General features: G+C 39.5%; 1 protein-coding gene across 18 annotated transcripts in view; it reads left to right on the top strand.

Moving 5' to 3' along the window:
• The window catches only part of sgip1 (SH3GL interacting endocytic adaptor 1), a 169292-nt gene extending 158070 nt beyond the window's left edge, over nt 1-11222 (top strand). For all 18 annotated transcript variants that reach the window (XM_062978197.1, XM_062978201.1, XM_062978203.1 and 15 more), the window contains 2 exons: nt 2096-2260; nt 2681-11222. In XM_062978197.1, the coding sequence (XP_062834267.1) occupies nt 2096-2260; nt 2681-2703 (188 nt within the window). In that variant the 3' untranslated portion in view covers nt 2704-11222. The remainder of the gene's footprint in view (nt 1-2095; nt 2261-2680) is intronic.
• The last annotated feature ends 7293 nt before the right edge of the window (nt 11223-18515 follow it).

Below are 18515 nucleotides of genomic sequence, written 5' to 3'. Positions count from 1 at the left end.
TTTAATTCCTATGGATTCCTAAGGACCCTCAGGGCTCTTCCACACAGCCATATAACCCAGAATATCAAAGCAGAATAACCCACAATATCTGCCTTGTTCTGAGTTATCTGAGTCCACACTTCTATATAATCCAGTTCAAAGCAGCTATTGTGGATTATCTGCCTTGATATTCTGGGTTATATGGTTGTGTGGAAGGACCCTCAGGGCTCTTCCACACAACAATATAACCCAGAATATCAAAGCAGAACAACCCACAATATCTGCTTTGAACTGGGTTATCTGAGTCCACACTGCCCTACATCCCAGTTCAATGTTTGGTGCTAAATTTGCAATTCCTACATAACATGTATTGAACTGCTTTTCTGTTGATTTGTTGTAAAACATGATGTGGTGGTGCTTAATTTGTAAAATCATAATGTAATTTGATGTTTAATAGGCTTTTCCTTAATCTCTCCTTATTATCCAACATTTTCGCTTATCCCACGCTTTTATTGGTGGGGGGGGGGGCGCCAAAAGTCTGTTCGCTTACACTTGAAAATTACCTAGGGCTGGCCTTGCATGTGGCCGATCAAAGCCATTTAACTGGCCCCTGCGGCGGCAGCTCCCTCCTCCTCCGCTGAGGAAGGGGCGTGCGGAGGAGGGAAAGGCGCACATCTTTCCTGTCTTCTCCCTCGCCTGGTGCGTGCCTTCCAAAGTTTTGCTTGTTTATAATAGTATTTTAATTAATTATTAAGGGGTGCTTTGCTAGTGCTTTTGGTGTACAAAGGCAGAAGGAGGTTAGACTAAATGGCCCAAGGGGTCTCTTCCAACCCTCTTTATTATTTTTATTATGATTATGATTAACATTGGAGCTGTGTTTATTCCTGTTTTGTTTTTTTACTTCAAAATAAGATATGTGCAGTGTGCACTGCATAGGAATTTGTTCATAATTTTTTAAAAACTATAGTCTGGCCCTCCAACAGTCTGAGGGACCGTGAACTGGCCCCCTGTTTAAAAAGTTTTGTGACCCATGCCTTAAGCAATGGTAGTCTTAAATTGTTTATTAGACTTGTGCATAGATCTGTTTTAGCCATTTTACTTCGGCCAAACCACCTTCTTTGGCTCTACTGGGTGGCCGTAATGGCAACCACCCAGTTGTCATGTTTTCCCATCCATAACAGAACTATGTGGCAGCCAATCATGGCTCCTCCTCCCCTATTTGGCATCACAGTTGTGTCCTGGTTTCATTGTATTTTGTTACCTCTCCTCTAGAGTAGAAAGTATAAACAGCTTTGAGGAAGCATTAAACCCAAAACAGAAAGGCATGGGGGAGGAGGCAGGCAGGGCCTGCAGTGCAAAAGCAAATCAAGAGAAAAGAGAAGGCTTTTTAAAGGAAGCCCAGAGGATAGCTCCAGGTCATCATTCTTCCTTCACAATGGGAAGTGGGAAGCCTCCTTAAAATGCCTTAATGGAAAGCTGCGTGCAGGGAGAGAGCGCATGTGCTTCTGCTTGTCTCCTCTAGAGTAGAAAGTAGAAACAGCTTTAAGGACGCATTAAACCCAGGTCTCATCTACAGACCAAAGGGAAAGGATTGCAGAAATAGTGGTATCTTAACTCTGATGCTTTTTAATCCAGGTCTTAATAAAGGACAAACAATGCAATTGCCTAAAATGATGGGAAGGGGAGCCCGGGGAAGCCCTCTCCCCATTGCCAACAATGGGCCAGATCTAGCCATATTTATCAGCTGCACACCTGTTTTCAGGAGGCACGCAAAAATAGATGTGAGGGTCTACCGATATCCGGCCAGCAGAAACGGATTGAGGTTCAGCTGAAATGCACAAGCCTATTTTTTATATATTCTGGAATTAGTACATTTGTTCAGTTCTATGGTCAGTGTTCCTTTATCTCTCTTAGTGTTCACATATATCAGCTTCTCCTTCTCTGAGTGGAATGGATAGAGGCAATTAACAGCACAAGCATAGATTTTAGCAGAAGGGAAGAAGGGGTGATCATGGCCTAATGAATATGAGATGAAAGCTTATGCCGGTATTCTACCCCAAGGCTTCCTCATTGTGCCTCACCTTTCTAAACTGTCTGCTGAATTTTCCTTCTCAAGGTGTGGGCTCTTTGCTGGCCCGATTTCAACTATCTGAGGGACCAAGCAAACCCGCCCCCCTGGTTGTGCAATTCACCAGTGAAGGGAGCACTCTGTCAAGTTGTGATATCGAACTTGTTGGGGCTGGGTATCGTTTTTCACTTATTAAAAAGAGGTTTGCAGCAGGTAAGAACATGCCTACTTCTTTTTTTCCAAATTAATGAGTCTGTGCATCAGTAAAATGCTTATAACATCAGTTGGCAACTTAGATTTGAACAGCGTGGTTTTCAGTGTTATTTGCTCTGCATCTCCAACTGCCAGTGGTTAAAGTAGCATAGAGTTACCATTCTTACCTGATACGTATTCACAATCCATGTGTGTGTGTGTGTGTGTGTGTGTAATGTGCAGAAAATGTAAGGCCTTCGACTTACCAGGCAGCAGCTATTGCAAGAAGCAGGGATCTGTTCTGTCCATTGGGATGCAATACGGCTTTTAGTTAAATATACTGCTTAAATGTACGTAATTAAGAAGCTGAACTAGAATCTTAACCGACTTTTACACATTCTATGTTTATTTTAACACAGTTCTTATCATTTCCCCCTGCAGGGAAATACCTGGCAGATAACTAAAAGAAGTTTATGCGAGTATTTGGAAAATCCATGTGGCTGAGGACTGCTGGGAGTGGAGAGGTTTTATATATGGTTTGAGGAAAATCTAACTAAATCCTGTACTGGGACATTTCTATTGGAAGTGTCAGCAACTTTCAGCATTTCTCCCTCAGAAATTACCATGTTGACCAGTCCTACAGTATTTACTTCTAGGTGTAATATTGTTAATGTTTTAAATTGTAATTATTGTATTTGTAAATTGTATTCATTCCAGTAAGGCTGTATTTTGGCAGTTAGACACCTGAGTTTTAGGATTTTACCATTCATGAAATGGATGTAATTTAAACTGTGGTATATAAATTTAATAGTAGTACTATTGAATGGCACAATGCTTTCAAAGGTAGATAACATTTTGTCAATATATACAATTTGAATATGATGCTAATAGCTGTGAGGAAGGGGGTGCCTCAAAAAGAAAGTTTAATAGTAACCCTACAAAGTCATTTGATTTTCTTTATTTCCTCCTTAGTATCTGTCATATAAATAATTATATGAACAAACAGGTCTATCTTTAAATATTAAGTTTATTTGACTCCAGAACATTTCTGCAAATGTTGATGTGCTCATAAGTTATTTCCCCAAATGATAAAATATAATTTTATTTTTCACTTTATACACTTTTTCGTATGTTCCTTTTGAGAATATCAGTCTATCAGAATAAGTGTTTGGGTTTTTAAAATTCCAGATAATTATTAGGAAATCCAGATGAGATGAAGGATGTGCTGGAGTAGTTTCCTTTCTGGTTTCATTACTTTTCTGCGATCCAGATGTAGAAATAAAGAACCAAATTCCATGGAACCCTCTACATTATGAAATTTCTGTTCAAACTTACTGAAAGCTAAGTTTGGCAGCAAAGCTGTTTCAGTTATTTTCACTAGAAGTTGCACAGTTTCACAGATTATTCTCAGAATAACAGTTTTAAAATATAAAGTTACAACTTTGACTAACACTTTTCTTTGCGGCTATAGCAAGAAATACTGCTGTCATATTTTAACAACAGTATAGTTTTGTAGGCGTGTGTTAATTTTCTTACAGTAACATTGGCATTACAAATTCCTTGCTCTGAGTATGTTCTCCTATCCTTTTTCATCAGATTCTATATTTAGTGTGGGCAGGATGAGCTTCAAAATAATATATTCCTCTCTCTTTTTTTTGACCTAAACTTATAAGTTGGGAAGGGTTTGCATGTGCACCATAATCAGCAATAGCACTGGATTTTCAACTCTGTTATAAGCACTTAACTCCTAGTTTGTTCTGTTATCTTGAAACATAAACTAGCTTGAAGTTTCTGATCATTTGTCAGATTCCTCCACACAACTAAAGTCCTTATGGAACATCTACAGCCTAGGCTTTTTCTGTGGCATTTGTTCATTTGGCTGTTAAGTTTGCACTCAGAATGACAGTCGAAGCTAATGGGGGTTATGAGAGGGCATTGCTGAGTTCACAGAAGGTGATAAAACTGATATACTGGTAGCCATACGGCTTTATTCTGTGCACACAACTAGTATTTTTGCAAACTGAGATCTAAATAGGTTGGCATCCAACTGTCTCATTGCATGAGAAAAATGGCTGTACTTGAGGAACAGCTATGTCTGCATTAAAACAAGCAGACACAATCAGAGGCTCTCTTGAAATCTGACCATCAATAGATCTCTTTAGAAACTAATGTGGGAAGCATATATCCCAAAGTAGGACATGCTGAATTTTTTACACACAGCATGAAAAGAATAATAATGACGTTAATTTTTTTTTATGAATGTTAGAAGAAAAATTCTTTTTTTCTTTAGCTACTCTGGCTTTTTGCATGTTTTGTCCCCTATAGCACTAATTAGCTGATCAGCGCTGGTTTTACTAGAGCTTTGTCGGTTGGATAGGAAATGAAATTTTATGTTTAGCCTGTCATTCCTACAAGACATCGTATTAGGCGTCTGTTCTTATTGCATGAAAGTAAAACTGGCCTGCTGCTGGCATTTGGTGAAATCATGACACTGTTGGAGTAACAGAAAGCAACTTTTTGCTTTGGTCGAAAGAATGCAGAATCTTCTTGTGTCCATGCTGGGTGAAAAATTGTAAGATGTGCAATCTAAAGAAAATTCCAAAGCTCTTATCTGGCTACTTTTTCCTGTGAAATGCAGTAAGACCCTCTTATCCACAGAAGATAAGTTCCAGTGCCCACCCCTGTGTCTGAAATTGAAGATAGTATCGGATCCTCATATTTTTGCTTCTTGTGGCTAGGAGAAGTCCCTCTACCCACAGGAGAACCGATTCACTCCCAACTTTTGCCAGTCTGTAAGCCGCCCTGAGTCCCTGCGGGTGAGAAGGGCAGGGTAGAAATGATAGAAATAAATAAATAAATAAATAAATAAATAAACTTTCCTCATGTCAGCTCCCTCTGCAGATGTTTGTACAAAAAGCAGAAGGCAAGAGGCCAACTTTCATCCCAAGGAAGCAGTAGAATCGCACTGGAGGACTGTGAGAAGCCCACAAACACTTCCAGTAGCAGTGACTACGGGTAACTGAAACCATTTGGGGGGGGGGGGGGGAACCATGGATAAAGAGGTTTTAATGTATGCCCTTAATAGCTGTGGATCCTTTCAAAAACATATGTGCAAGTTTTGAGCACCAATTTGAATTGAAAGCTCTTTCCATAATTGCTGCCAACAAAAAGTTTACATATTCTAATCTCAATTAGAAGATTTGTATCATGGCATGCATTGAAAAAACATTTATCTGAAATGGACCTTAAAAACTGAAAAGAAAACCAGCTATTTATAAAAACAAGGGAACCTGAAAAACATTTAAACTCTAAATAGACAAGGAGTTAGAAAGAACTATGTTCAAAATAGAATATGCATGACATCAACCCGTAACTAACTAACCTAGTTCTATTTAGAGATTGTGTACAGATTCTCAACATGTCAGATAGCAACTAATTCCTGCATAGAAGAAACCCATTTTGGGCATTTCTCCAACTTGCAAATTATAGGGTTTAATTAAAACAGGAGCACCCATGCTTTCATGATCAAGTTGCCTTAAAACTCTTCATTCAGTACTAGCTCGCAGTTGTTTGCCACAAACATCAGCAATTGGCAACCTTACAGATCTATCTAGAGCAGGCATGGGCAAACTTCAGCCCTCCAGGTGTTTTGGACTTGAACTCCCAGGCATTGTGGAAGTTGAAGACCAAAACACCTGGAGGGCCAAAGTTTGCGCATGCCTGATCTAGAGACATCCCTCCCTGTTACTTGGGAATCCTGTTCACTTACAACTGATAAAGAAAATAGATCCATGACTATTCAGTAAACAAATCAAAAAATCAAAAATCATTTTCTTTGCCAAGTTCTGGTTGATAAAAGAACCTGATATACAAATTTGATTACCATATTTCATTGCATAATAGTCACACTTTCTCCCCCTTTTTATCTAAAATTGGGTGGGGGTGCAACTATTTCACACGGAGAAAAATCTGCCTTTGATTCTATGGTTTCTGTTGTTGTTTTTTAATAAAATGCCTTACCTCCAAAAGAGGAGGAGGAGGAAGAGGAAGAGGAGGAGGAGGAGGAGGAGGATCCAGTCTCAAACAAACAGCCTCCGTTCTATTTGTTCTTTAAAGCTGCAGAGCCATTTGGGGCTGATTCTTCCTTCCTTCTTTCTCTGAAGGTAAGGCAGTTTAAAAATCATAAAATAGAGGTCCCTGGAGCTCCACTTCTCCCTCCTTCTTCCAAAGCAAGACACTTTTCCAAATCTGGAACTGAGTTCTTTGCAGAAAGAAGGGACAATTCGAGTTCCATGAGCCTCCATTTCAGGGTTTTTAAACTTCCTTCCTTTGGAAGAAGGCGGAAGGAGAGAAGAATGGAGCTTCAGAGACCTCCATTTTATACTTTTAAAACTGCCTTGCCTTCAGAGAAGGAAGGAAGGAAAGGAGCATCAGCCTCAACTGGCTGATTTTGTTTTGTGAGGAAAACAAAAATACCATTTTAGCACCCCAAAAATGGGGGTGCAACTATTCTGTGGTGGTGACTGTTACGTGAAGAAATACAGATATTCTTGTTTCATGGCTAGTAGCCATAACATGCAGTACGTACAGGCTTTATTTTTTATGGACTATTGATAGATCCTTACTCTAGAAATAAAATAAAAATACACATTTCTGTTGACTCTGCAAAGGCAGAAGAAAATGTGAGTCATGATTCAGGAGATTTTTTTCCTCAGTTCAGAAGAAACTGAAGATAATAATTAAAATATATACAACTGTCTTTGTATTATATGTAGAGACTATATGATAAAAGAATACATAAACCAATGTGGTGAATGTTTCAGTGGGGGAAATATGCCTGTAAAATATACTCAGGAAGGTATTTTCTTTCAGAATATAAAAAATAAAATCAAACACACTACATAGCCTTCAAGTAGGGTGTCAAACTAGAAACACCTCTCTAGCTTTCATGGAAAGTCTCTAAAAGGGAAACAGTCATTGTTAAAGGAGTAAACAGTTGTTATAGGAGTAAATAATACAATCAGTTATACGTGGGAAGAAACCCAATAAAGTCTGTGGGATTTACTTCTTTGTATTCAGAATTTCAGGCTGCAGGTTTTTTAAAGTGAGAATATAAAAAAATTAAATTCTGTCTGAAGCCATGATAACATTTCTTTTAAAATTTAGTTAACCACCTGAATTTTAGTGGGCTTGTTCCTTGTGTTTTTAGAAATAGCAGAATAGCTTGAATCTACAATTAAGGAATTTAATCAAGGTTTTGCTTCCATTATACAATTCACAATTATTCACTCTTCATTCTTATTAGTGATATACCCACTGTATTTGTACTTAGCCTTTTCATTTTAAGAACCAAACTGACCAAAATTTCTGTTCACTTCTATTAGCACTGTGCCATACAATAATGCTGTGTTAACTATACTACACAAAAACATGGTTTTCATGGCTACTAAAATGTTATTTCCAATGCTCATATTATTTTTTAAGATATACATTTATTTGGAAGGACATGGCATACCTATAAAATTGTTGCAAGAGGCATGAATTACCCTTTACATCTAAACATTTGAAAGGGAAGATTATGCTACAGAAAGAATTATTATTTTTAATAGTTCCTATAGGCATTCCTTCTTCAAAAAAAAGAAGCAAGTGTTGGTTTTCACTTGATATTTGGGTTTTTCTATGTAGATTATACATAATGGGGCATGAGACTCTTGTGTTTACGCCCTCCACCTCTGCATGTGGAATGTCAAATGTGGCATGAGAATCCATGTGTAGATCCCTATTTACATGTAACATACACTAACCATTTAATTTTTTGTGTGGACGTCCTCTACATGAAGTATATTGGCACACATGTATATTGTAACACATGAAATGTTGTACACCCCTGGGGAGCACATGTCCCTGAGATTGACTCCCGTATTCCACTTTTGTCAGAAACCTTGGTATAATGGTTCTTAGAATTATATTTATGTCAATCTTAATGTTTTAGTTGTGCTTTCAAGAAACTAGGTACCATCAATTTCACTTGTTTTGTGTTCTGGATTATTAATTTACCAGAGTGGAACAGTTATCTTATTAGAATTAAGCCAAAGCAAGGTGTCCGTCTTATCAAAGAGAATGAAGCTGAAAAATGTGTTTGGGTCTCAACTCTTGTCTGCTCAGAGTTTTATTTGTAGGTCATTTTCCAAAAAGTTTGAACAAGACATACACAATAGAGAAAATGAAATTTAAAAATAAACAAAATTTGATAACTTCATGAGCAAAATCTATTTAGCTTCACTGAAGTTTCCTTTATGGATAAAGACATGAGATATCTCTGATAACTTTAAAAAAATGTAAATCAATTGGTTTCCCTTCTTTTGAACCTAATATACTTTTAAACATTTAGAGAACTCACCATAAAGACAAACATTCTGGGGTTGGATCTACACTGCCCTATATCCCAAGATCTGATCCCAGATTATCTGCTTTGAACTGGATTATATGACTACACTGACAGATAATCTGGGCTAAGTAAATAATCTGGGATCAGATCTTGGGATATAGGGCAGTGTAGAGTCATCCTCAGACAGCTAGTTGTTTGGATGTATCAACACCTAAGAGGTGGACGATCATACTTATATACACACTTAAAATGGATTGTATTTACTTAAAATGCAATAAGGAAAAAGAGACCTGAAACTGTCTAGCCCTTCATGTGGGCAATAACATAGTTTTATTGTTCATACATATGCATCTGAATAAATGAGCACCAAACGCTGATTACAATGGCACCAATGTAAATGACTACTGTTTCTGAGTAACCCTTTCAGAAACACTTCTCTTCTATCACCAGTTAAGTCAATGGTTCTCAACCTGTGGGTCCCCAGATATTTTGGCCTTCAACTTCCAAAAATCCTAACAGCTGATAAACTGGCTGAGATTTCTAGGAGTTGTAGGCCAAAACACCTGGGGACCCACAGTTTGAGAACCACTGCGTTAAGTGGCTTCTGAAACTCCAGAAACCTGTTATAGGTGGTCTCCAATATGACACAAAGAGCCTTCTGCTGGAAACGACCAAATGAACAATCCCAAACAAACCCTGGTGTATACTCGCCAACTTTTGCATGTATCTAACAGGTTTCTTGGGAACAAACTGCAAACAGAAAAATGTTACTCTTGAATGGCACCCAATGCAAATGTGTTGGCGATGCTTTCTGAGATTCCTCTATAAGAATTACGTGAACTAGCATTACTACATTTTTATATGAATAACATTTAAAAACGGCTGAATCTTGGTGAGAGGGATCAATATTTTTAAACAACATGACAAGAAAATTGAAGTCATTCTTTCACTTAAAGATTTAAGTGAGTGTGATGACAGATTCCCTGCCATCTAGTTTCTGTTCTTCAATTTTCTACCTTTACAATAGCCTAATAGTAGACAACTTTATTAAAAGTTACATTAGAGATCAACGTAAATACTCTGGGAAAATTAAAAATAAGAGATTTTTTAAAGTAAACAGAACAATAGTCAAATGTTTGACATCTCAAGTATGCAGAAATGTAGATGTATCTGTTATTTTTAAATATATATATATCCTTTGACCAATTTATTAATGTTAAATTTTTATTTGGGAAGTTTACCATGATAACCAAACTCGAGAATGAAGTATCATACATTTATTTTCTTGCAAATTTATGTGAAGATCATTTCTAATGACACCAGATATCTTTAACTAGCCTGCTTTTGCCCTGTCATATGGTTAGAAATACACAATAAGAAAGATCAACTGGTCTCATTTGATCTTTTGCGGGGGGGGGGGGGGGGGAGCTTTTGGACTCTTTAATTCTGTGCTCATATGTTACAATACCAATGGTGTTCAAAGGTTTACACAAGCAGGATTTCACTACAGGCCAAGCAGTATGAGCAAATCTGGAACCTGACTTTCAGTGACATCAAGAATGCTGAATGTCCATACACTGCTTTTTCAAATTGGAATTAGGTTTTTAATAATGAACTTGAATAAATGGGGCCTACAGCTCTTCCAAATCAATTATCAGTGGGACGCCTAAGTACACCAGTCATGCTGGTGCCTTAGAAAGGCAGATGGGTTTTCAAAAGATAATACGTTTTATGGCTGATTATTGCTTGTGAGTGTGCACCTCTTTTGTTTATAGGCTCAGACAAACTGAAATGCTAAACTGCAATCCTGCCAAACTGTTGTACACTTGTTTTCAAAGGCACTATCTACTTGCATGCAGTTAAGCATCTGTATAAGCATTTGCAGGTCTTGGGTCTTTTTTAATTTTTAGCTGTGACGTCATCTCTAAAGGAAATCTGAGACCTGAATTAGATTCCCTGGTGTTTTATCAGATATCGAACTATATCATTTTATATTTTAAAAGAAAAAACCTTGTGTATAAACTGTTTATAGATATTTGTGGACTTAAAATACACATGTATATTTTTAAACATTTAAGTTTTAAAAGTCTGGACTTCTCAGGCTAAGTGTGAAATGAAATATACTATCCTAGTTTAGGTGGCCCTGTTTACTGCTTAGTCTGTGATGAAAGCTTTGCTGCTAACCTGATGGGATCAGAGAATTGTGAACTATTGTACAAGGTTTGTTGCATCAGAGACACTGCAGCAAAGCTTTGTATCTGACCACTGGTAATATGAATGTGTTGTATTGACTTGTTGAAGATAATCATAAAACACATATTTTCAATGTTTGTTTCCTTATAGATTAGAATACAAATGTCTATTTTTTTTGTAAATAATGGTTTTTATAAATGTCTTTCCTCATGAGTTTTCCCTAATCATCCATTTCACAGAATCCTGAATATGCAATTATTTATCATACGTATAGAAGAAATAAGGTCCCCGTTTCAGAGAAAAATTATTGAATTCTATACATAAGAACAAAATGAAATAATATGTTGTAACTCAAAAGGTGATTCTTTCCCCACTTGAAAATAAATGAGAAAGCTAAAAAGATTAGTGTATGTTTTGGGTGCTTTTTTCATGAGAACTTAACAACAGCCATGCTGAACAGACCAAAGACTTGCCTAGGACAACATGCCTTCAGTCACCAAGCAAGATGGCTACAGGAAGATCATAATCAAGGTGTGAGAAAAACAATATGCTTGTGCTCCTCTTCCCTAGGAGCTGGAATTATATTCTGTTTTCGATGCTAGGGATTGTATATCACCACAAAGTGTAGTAGGCAAGCCGTATAACCTTATACAACATGAATCTGACTCTGGAACAATCTATTTCTAAGACATGTAAGATAACATTTCATAATTTGAAGAAATACTTCTCTCTCAAGGTCCCATTATTCATTTCCAGCAACTGACATTGAGGTTTTTTATAATGAAAGAGAAAGTAAAAAAATATACCCAACTGTTGTTCTCTATACTATGTATAACTTTTTAAACATCCAATATATCTCTCTTACGTGCCTTTTCAAAGTAGCCCTGTGTCGGATTGCAGTGTTGTTATTCATATTTATAACTACTACTACTACTACTACTACTACTACTTTATTATTGTTTCCCGCCCCATCTCCCTGAAAGGACCCAGGGCAGCTCACATGGGGACCAAGCCCAAAATACACCGCAAAATACAATGACAAGGTACATTTAAAACATATGATCATATAAAATCAAAGGCATATAAACTACAATAAAAACATACTCACAATAACCAACAGCCTTCTAGGTTATTTATTTATTCAGTGAATAAAAGTTTTATAAGTTCTTTAGCCTTCTCTGCCAAAGAGCATTGATGCCTCACCAAACTACAGTGCTCATGGCAATTAAAGGGGTGTCATTCTACAGTGTAGAAGCATCCAAAGACTTTCACTGCTGGGTTACAGCAGTATGTTTGCAGTAAACAGTGACACAAAGCTTGGGCTGGGAAAGAATGGGATTCTACTTCTGCCAATCCTACAGCGTGTGCCAGCCTACAACAGCCAAGTTAAACAGTAGCTGCCTTCTGAATATCTTGCTGAGCATGTAAGAACAGCAAAACAGTGTCAAAAGAGGAAAGCAGATGAGCCCATCTGACTAGTTCCTTCCCTCCCCACTCCCCAAGGATGTTGAAAAGCCACAGATACATAGGTCTGATCACAAAAGAAAAATCAATGAAAAGTTAAGATGTGAAAGAAAAAAATAATCCCTGGATGCATTTTAGAAGGTTTTTTTCAAGTAGTCTCTAGAACAGGCATGGGCAAACTTGGGCCCTACAGTGTTCCCACAATCCCTAACAGCCATACCTGCTCTAGAAGATTCAAAGGGATTTTGTTCATTTATGCAAAGCTTGATTGATCTTGGGTTTCCTTTCACATGTGCATATTGCTAATTTTGGATCAGAAGTATGCTGAAACACGTTGAGCTAGTTTTCACTTTTGTGATGTAGGAATCTACCCTGATTCTTTCCATATTATTTCTCCCCTTGGTATCAAATAGAATTGCACTGGGAGACCTAGCAATATCTGGGGAAGTGTTGACACTGGGTACTGCTAGATCCTCCATCATGCCTCTGATGGATTTTGACCACTGAATCCTGGTGCCGGACCTAGAGAGGTGTTCTCTCAGGTAAAATACCACATAGCAGGCATATATTTGTGGTTTCCTCTTTTAGAAAAGAGGAAAAATCATCCTGATCCTCAAGAAAGATGAGAGCAAACTGTACCTTGTTAATAGAGATACCCATTTTTAAAGCAGATCTGACACATAAAATGGGGCACAGTAGAAACTAAAAATGGTATGGGAGGGCTGAATCCAACTCTCTGTGCTGGTTCCATTCCCAGTAGTTTCAGCTGCATAGCAGGCTTTAGGCTAATGTTGAGCACATCAGAGTGAAACATTGATGCTCAGTGATAGACCATATGCTTTTCATGAGCAAGGCCTTTGATTGAGCCTAAGCATCTGCAGTTAAAATGACCTAAGAGAGCCACTAACAGAGAAACCATTTTTGGACTAGATAGACCAATGGATGCTCAACTTAATAAGTGAAGGCACATTGCCCACTGCACACTGTGGTGCACATTGTACAGTAATAATCATTGGAATCCATTGCATAATGTTGCAATTCTGTATGGGGGTTGTGTTATGCCGATGCAATGTTGTCTTTGCATGCAGACATTTACAGCTAGCTGTCCATATCCATGGATTCGGGATCTATAGGTTCAACCATCCATAGTTTTAAAAAATTCTGAAAAAAATCTAAAGCACAAACCTTGCTTTTGCCATTTTATATAAGGCATTATTTTACTAAGCCATTGTATCCTGAGCATCCATTGGTTTTGGTATCCACAGAAGGTCCTGGAACCAAATGGCAGCTGATGCCAAGGACTCATCAATAAACAATTTGAGGCTGGATTGCCATCATTAGGTGAGTTTGTGTGCATGACTGATTGCACATTTGGTTTTAAAGACTTGGTGCCTTCCCATCCTCCCCCCCCCCCCCCCCCCCCCGGCCCCGGTATCTTGTTTCAATAAAAAATATGACTTTTTAACAACTGGAAGTGAACTTCCAGGAGCTTCTGCCATTGAACACAGGAGAACAAAACAGGTAAAGATGGTTCTACTTCTGGCTTGCTGAATCCACTACAAACAATTCAATACCCCTTTTGATATAGTTAGCTCTCTGAACCCATGGATTCTGTATCCACAGATTCAACCATCGACAGCTTGTAAATATTCCAAAAATATCCCAAAAGCAAACCTTGATGTTGACATTTTATATAAGAGCATCATTTTACTAGCCCATTGTATATAGCGAGACTTGAGCATCCAGGGATTTTGGTATCCATAGAGGTCCTCGATCCCAACCAGAGCCCACTGTATTGCCATGGCTTCTTCCAGCCAACAAGGCTACTAGACATGGGTGAATTTTTCGTATTGCCTTTAAATTCATATCAAATTTGGATCTAAAGCACTTTTGAAGTATACTCCAATACACCTGCTCACTGCCTTCCCAATATTAAGAATTTGAATCAAAAGGCATCTTTTTTCCGTCTGTCTAGGATGTCTTCAGATGTAGCTGTGAGCCCCGCTGAGAGGTGAAGCCAAACGTGTTGGCATGCTTCTCAGCCAATCAGGGCTGACAAAAGAGGGAGGGAGAGGCGGGGCCATCGTTCTTGTAGCCTTTTTAAAAAAATGTTGTTTTAAAACCTTTGAAAATTCCCAGAAAATCAGTGGATGGGTGAAACATTAGGAAACTTGATAGGCAAAGTGTGGTAAATATTTTCTGCAATTGTAGCAAATTTCACCCCAATAGCTTTAAAAATAAAGGAGAATGAAGCCTCTGAATCTTCCCCATTTATTTAAGGGAAAGCAAGAAGCCATATGCTTGGATGAAACTACATTTCCCAGAAAGCATTGGGCAGGAGCAGAAGTTTCCCCAATAAAACTATGCCCGCTTTAAAACTACAATTCCCAGATGTCCAAGGCCCTTTCTCCTCTAAAAATTCCCCACTCCCTTTTGTCCTCACTTGACCATCTTGACCAAACCTTCATATGTGAATTCTTGGAAGGTATGAGAAGTTTAGAGAGGGAGAGGGAGGGAGAGAGGGAGGGAGGGAGAGGTTTGAGGGTAGGACTCCGATTGTGGCTTGATTCCCCACTCAGCCATGGAAACCCACTTGGGCAAGTCACACACTCTCAGCCCCAGAAAAGCCAATGAAACAGGAAATAACACTTTCACACCAGGAACAGATTTCTGCAATTATTAAAAATGGTTTATTATAAAAGTTATGAAAATTCTCCAAACATCAGAGAATAAGGGGAACGTTCTGAATTTTGGTGAGCTAGCAGTGTTAAATGTGTTCTACCTCTGTACGAAGTTTGAAGAGGATAGCTCAAAAAATGAGGCTGGGAGAGTTCTGTAAAGTCCCCCCCAGTTGCTGTTTTTGGCCACTGTGCATATGCGTCCGCCATTAACGAATTAATTACGAATATTCCGAATATTCGTTACATTTTTTAAAAAATTGGGGCAAATTTCAGAAACAAAGCGCCAGCGCCCCTTACTTTAGAACGAGTATTGAACCATTTTTTTCATGCCTAAAGGCTACCTCTGATTCTACTTCTGAGTTGACTTCTAGCTAAAGACCCAAACTCATGCCCAAACAGAGTTAATACTCCTCCCAGGATACACCTACACTGGAATTATTAGTGATAATGGATTATGACCTGTTAAGATCACAATCTAATGGGGATTATGACCTGTTAGGATCATAACCTATCGGGTAGCAGAGTTTCAGAGATGTTCCTTTAGTTTATTGGGTAATGGAATATCACTGGGCAGATAAATATCTTGTTTCTATTCTCTCTCATCAGACAAAGGTTCAAGCAGACTTCTTTAATAGTAACATGTTTGTTTACTCATAACTTCATGTATTTAAACATACAGGTACATTTCTTGTCAGGTTAAACTTGAAAACATTTCAGTTTGTATCTTTAACTTATAATCTTTAACAGACTCTTCAAAACTATATTGCTTTAACTGTCTATTTTAATTTATAATTTTAACAGTCTATTCAAAACTGTATTGCCCCCCTTACTACCTCGCTCTTTTCACATCTATCTCCATACCCCTCCCTGCCCTTCCCACTCTTTCCCCCTATATACTACCCAACCCCGATCCACTTTTTCCTTTTATCCTATGTAAATAAAAAATTCTTTAATAAAAATGACACACACACACACACACACACACACACACACACACACACACACACATATATATATATATATATATATATATATATATATATATATATATATATATATTTGTATAGCTCTCTTTTATATGTCTGCTTCCAAGGAAACTCAAGCCTCAACTGACCTCTAACTCCTAAAACCGGCTTCTGCACTCTAACAGACTCAAGTCTCAACCTGTCATTTCTAACTGTCGTCCTTTTAAAACTGAACATTCTAAACAAACACTGAACCAGTCACATGGTCTGCAGCCCCTCCCACTGCGTTAAGTACATAGAGCTAAAATAACTGCAAACTAAAAAAGACATATACTTCAGGAAATAAACTGACACATTATAAAACAGACAAACATTAAATAGAGGAGGCTTGAGAAGGTTGCTATCTCTAAAAGGAATTAATGCAGTTTGGCATTTATTTATTTATTTATTTATTTCCAACATTTATATCCCGCCCTTCTCACCCGAAGGGACTCAGGGCGGCGTACACAATTGACAACAATTAGATGCCTACACATAATTAAAACATAGCAATGCAAATCCAATTAAAACAATATAAAAATATAAAACTAATGGTTAAAAATCCATTCATCCAAAATCCTCATGCTGTGGCTGTAAATCAGTCTGGGTCGTCTTTATCATTTAATCTTCGAAGGCTGAGCACATAGCCATATTTTCAGGGCTTTTCTAAAACTCAAAAGGGTTGGGGCTTGTCGTACATCTCTGGGGAGGGTGTTCCACAACCGAGGAGCCACGATCGAAAAGGCCCTGTCCCTCGTCCCCACCAGCTGTGCTTGCGAGGCAGGCGGGACCGAGAGCAGGGCCTCACCAGATGACTTTAGGGATCTTCCTGGCTCATAGGAGGAGATACGTTCGGACAAGTAGATTGGGCCAGAACCGTTTAGGGCTTTATAGGTCAAAACCAGCACTTTGAATTGGGCTCGGTAGCATATCGGCAGCCAGTGGAGCTGGCTAAGTAGAGGGGTGGTGCGCTCCCTGTAAGCCACCCCAGCTATTAATCTGGCTGCCGCCCGTTATACTAGTTGGAGCTTCCGGGCCATCTTCAAAGGCAACCCCATGTAGAGAGCGTTGCAGTAGTCCAAACGGGATGTAACGAGAGCATGGACCACCTGGCCAAGTCAGACTTGGGCGCAGCTGGCACACAAGTCTGAGTTGTGTGAAGGCTCCCCTGGCCACCGCCAAGACCTGGGGCTCCAAGCTCAGCAATGAGTCCAGGAGAACACCCAGACTGCAAACCTGTGTCTTCAGGGGGAGTGCGACCCCATCCAACACAGGCTGTAACCCTATTCCCTGTTCGGCCCTACGACCTACCAGGAGGACCTCCGTCTTGTCTGGATTCAGTTTCAATTTGTTCGCCCTCATCCAGTCTGACACAGCGGCCTAGACACCGGTTCAGGACCTGGACAGTCTCCTTAGTGACAGGTGGGAAGGAGTGACAGAGCTGGACATAATCTGCGTACAGATGACACCGGACCCCGAAACTCCGGATGATCTCTCCCAGCGGCTTCATGTATATGTTGAACAACATGGGGGACAGTACTGAACCCTGTGGGACCCCACAAGTCAAAGGTTGTGGAGCCGAGCAGGTGTTCCCCAGTGGCACCATCTGGGAACGACCCTCCAGAAAGGACCGGAGCCACTGCAGAACAGTACCCCCTGAGCCCCATCCCGGCAAGGCGTCCCAGAAGGATACCATGGTCAATGGTATCGAAGGCTGCTGAGAGGTCCAGCAGAACCAGCAGGGACACATTCCCCCTGTCCAGCTCCCAGCGAAGATTGACTAAGGCAACCAAGGCTGTCTCAGTACCATGCCCCGCCTGAAGCCAGACTGTGCCAGATCCAGAAAAATGCCTTCCCGAAGGGAGGCATTCACCACCACCTTCACCCACTCGGCCAATCCCCCTCTGGCTTCTCTCACCAGCCAGGATGGGCAGGGGTCTAGGATGCATGTGGTAGCCCTCACCTCTCCAAGCACCTTGTCCATGTCCTCAGGCTGAACCAACTGCCACTTCTCAATATTATGAGATAATGGGTGTTGTAGTTTTATGATCTCTTTAGCCTTCTTCTGCCAAAGTGCTGATGCTACGCCAACCTACAAATCCCAGGATTCCATAACATTTAGTCATGCCAGTTTAAAATGATGTTAAACTGCATTAATTTTACAGGGTAGCTGTACCCTCAGGTAGCAGAACCAGATCCTGTGAAACCACCCATCTATTGGAGAAATCTCTCCACTATCTCCAGCAGTTGAGCAGTGAGGAAAAACCAGAGTTTAGAAAACCCTGAGTCCCTGCAGTGGATCACAGAAATAGGGTGGCAAGGAAGACAGAAAGAGAACAGGCACCCAGAGGCCAAGGGAGAGAGCATCTACACCAGTGGTTCCCAACCTGTGGGTCCCCAGACCCCACACGTGTCCAATTCTGGGCACCGCAAGTGAAGGGACAAATTGGAATGTGTCCAAAAGAGGACGACTAAAATGATCAAGGGTCTGGAGAACAAGCCCCAAGAGGAGTGGCTTAATGAGCTGGGCATATTTAGCCTGCTGA

The sequence above is a fragment of the Anolis carolinensis genome, chromosome 4 (genome assembly GCF_035594765.1).
Source record: "Anolis carolinensis isolate JA03-04 chromosome 4, rAnoCar3.1.pri, whole genome shotgun sequence".
Lineage (NCBI taxonomy): Eukaryota > Metazoa > Chordata > Lepidosauria > Squamata > Dactyloidae > Anolis > Anolis carolinensis.
The sequence above is the reverse complement of the archived record's forward strand: the minus strand, read 5'-3'. Positions and strand labels throughout refer to the sequence as shown.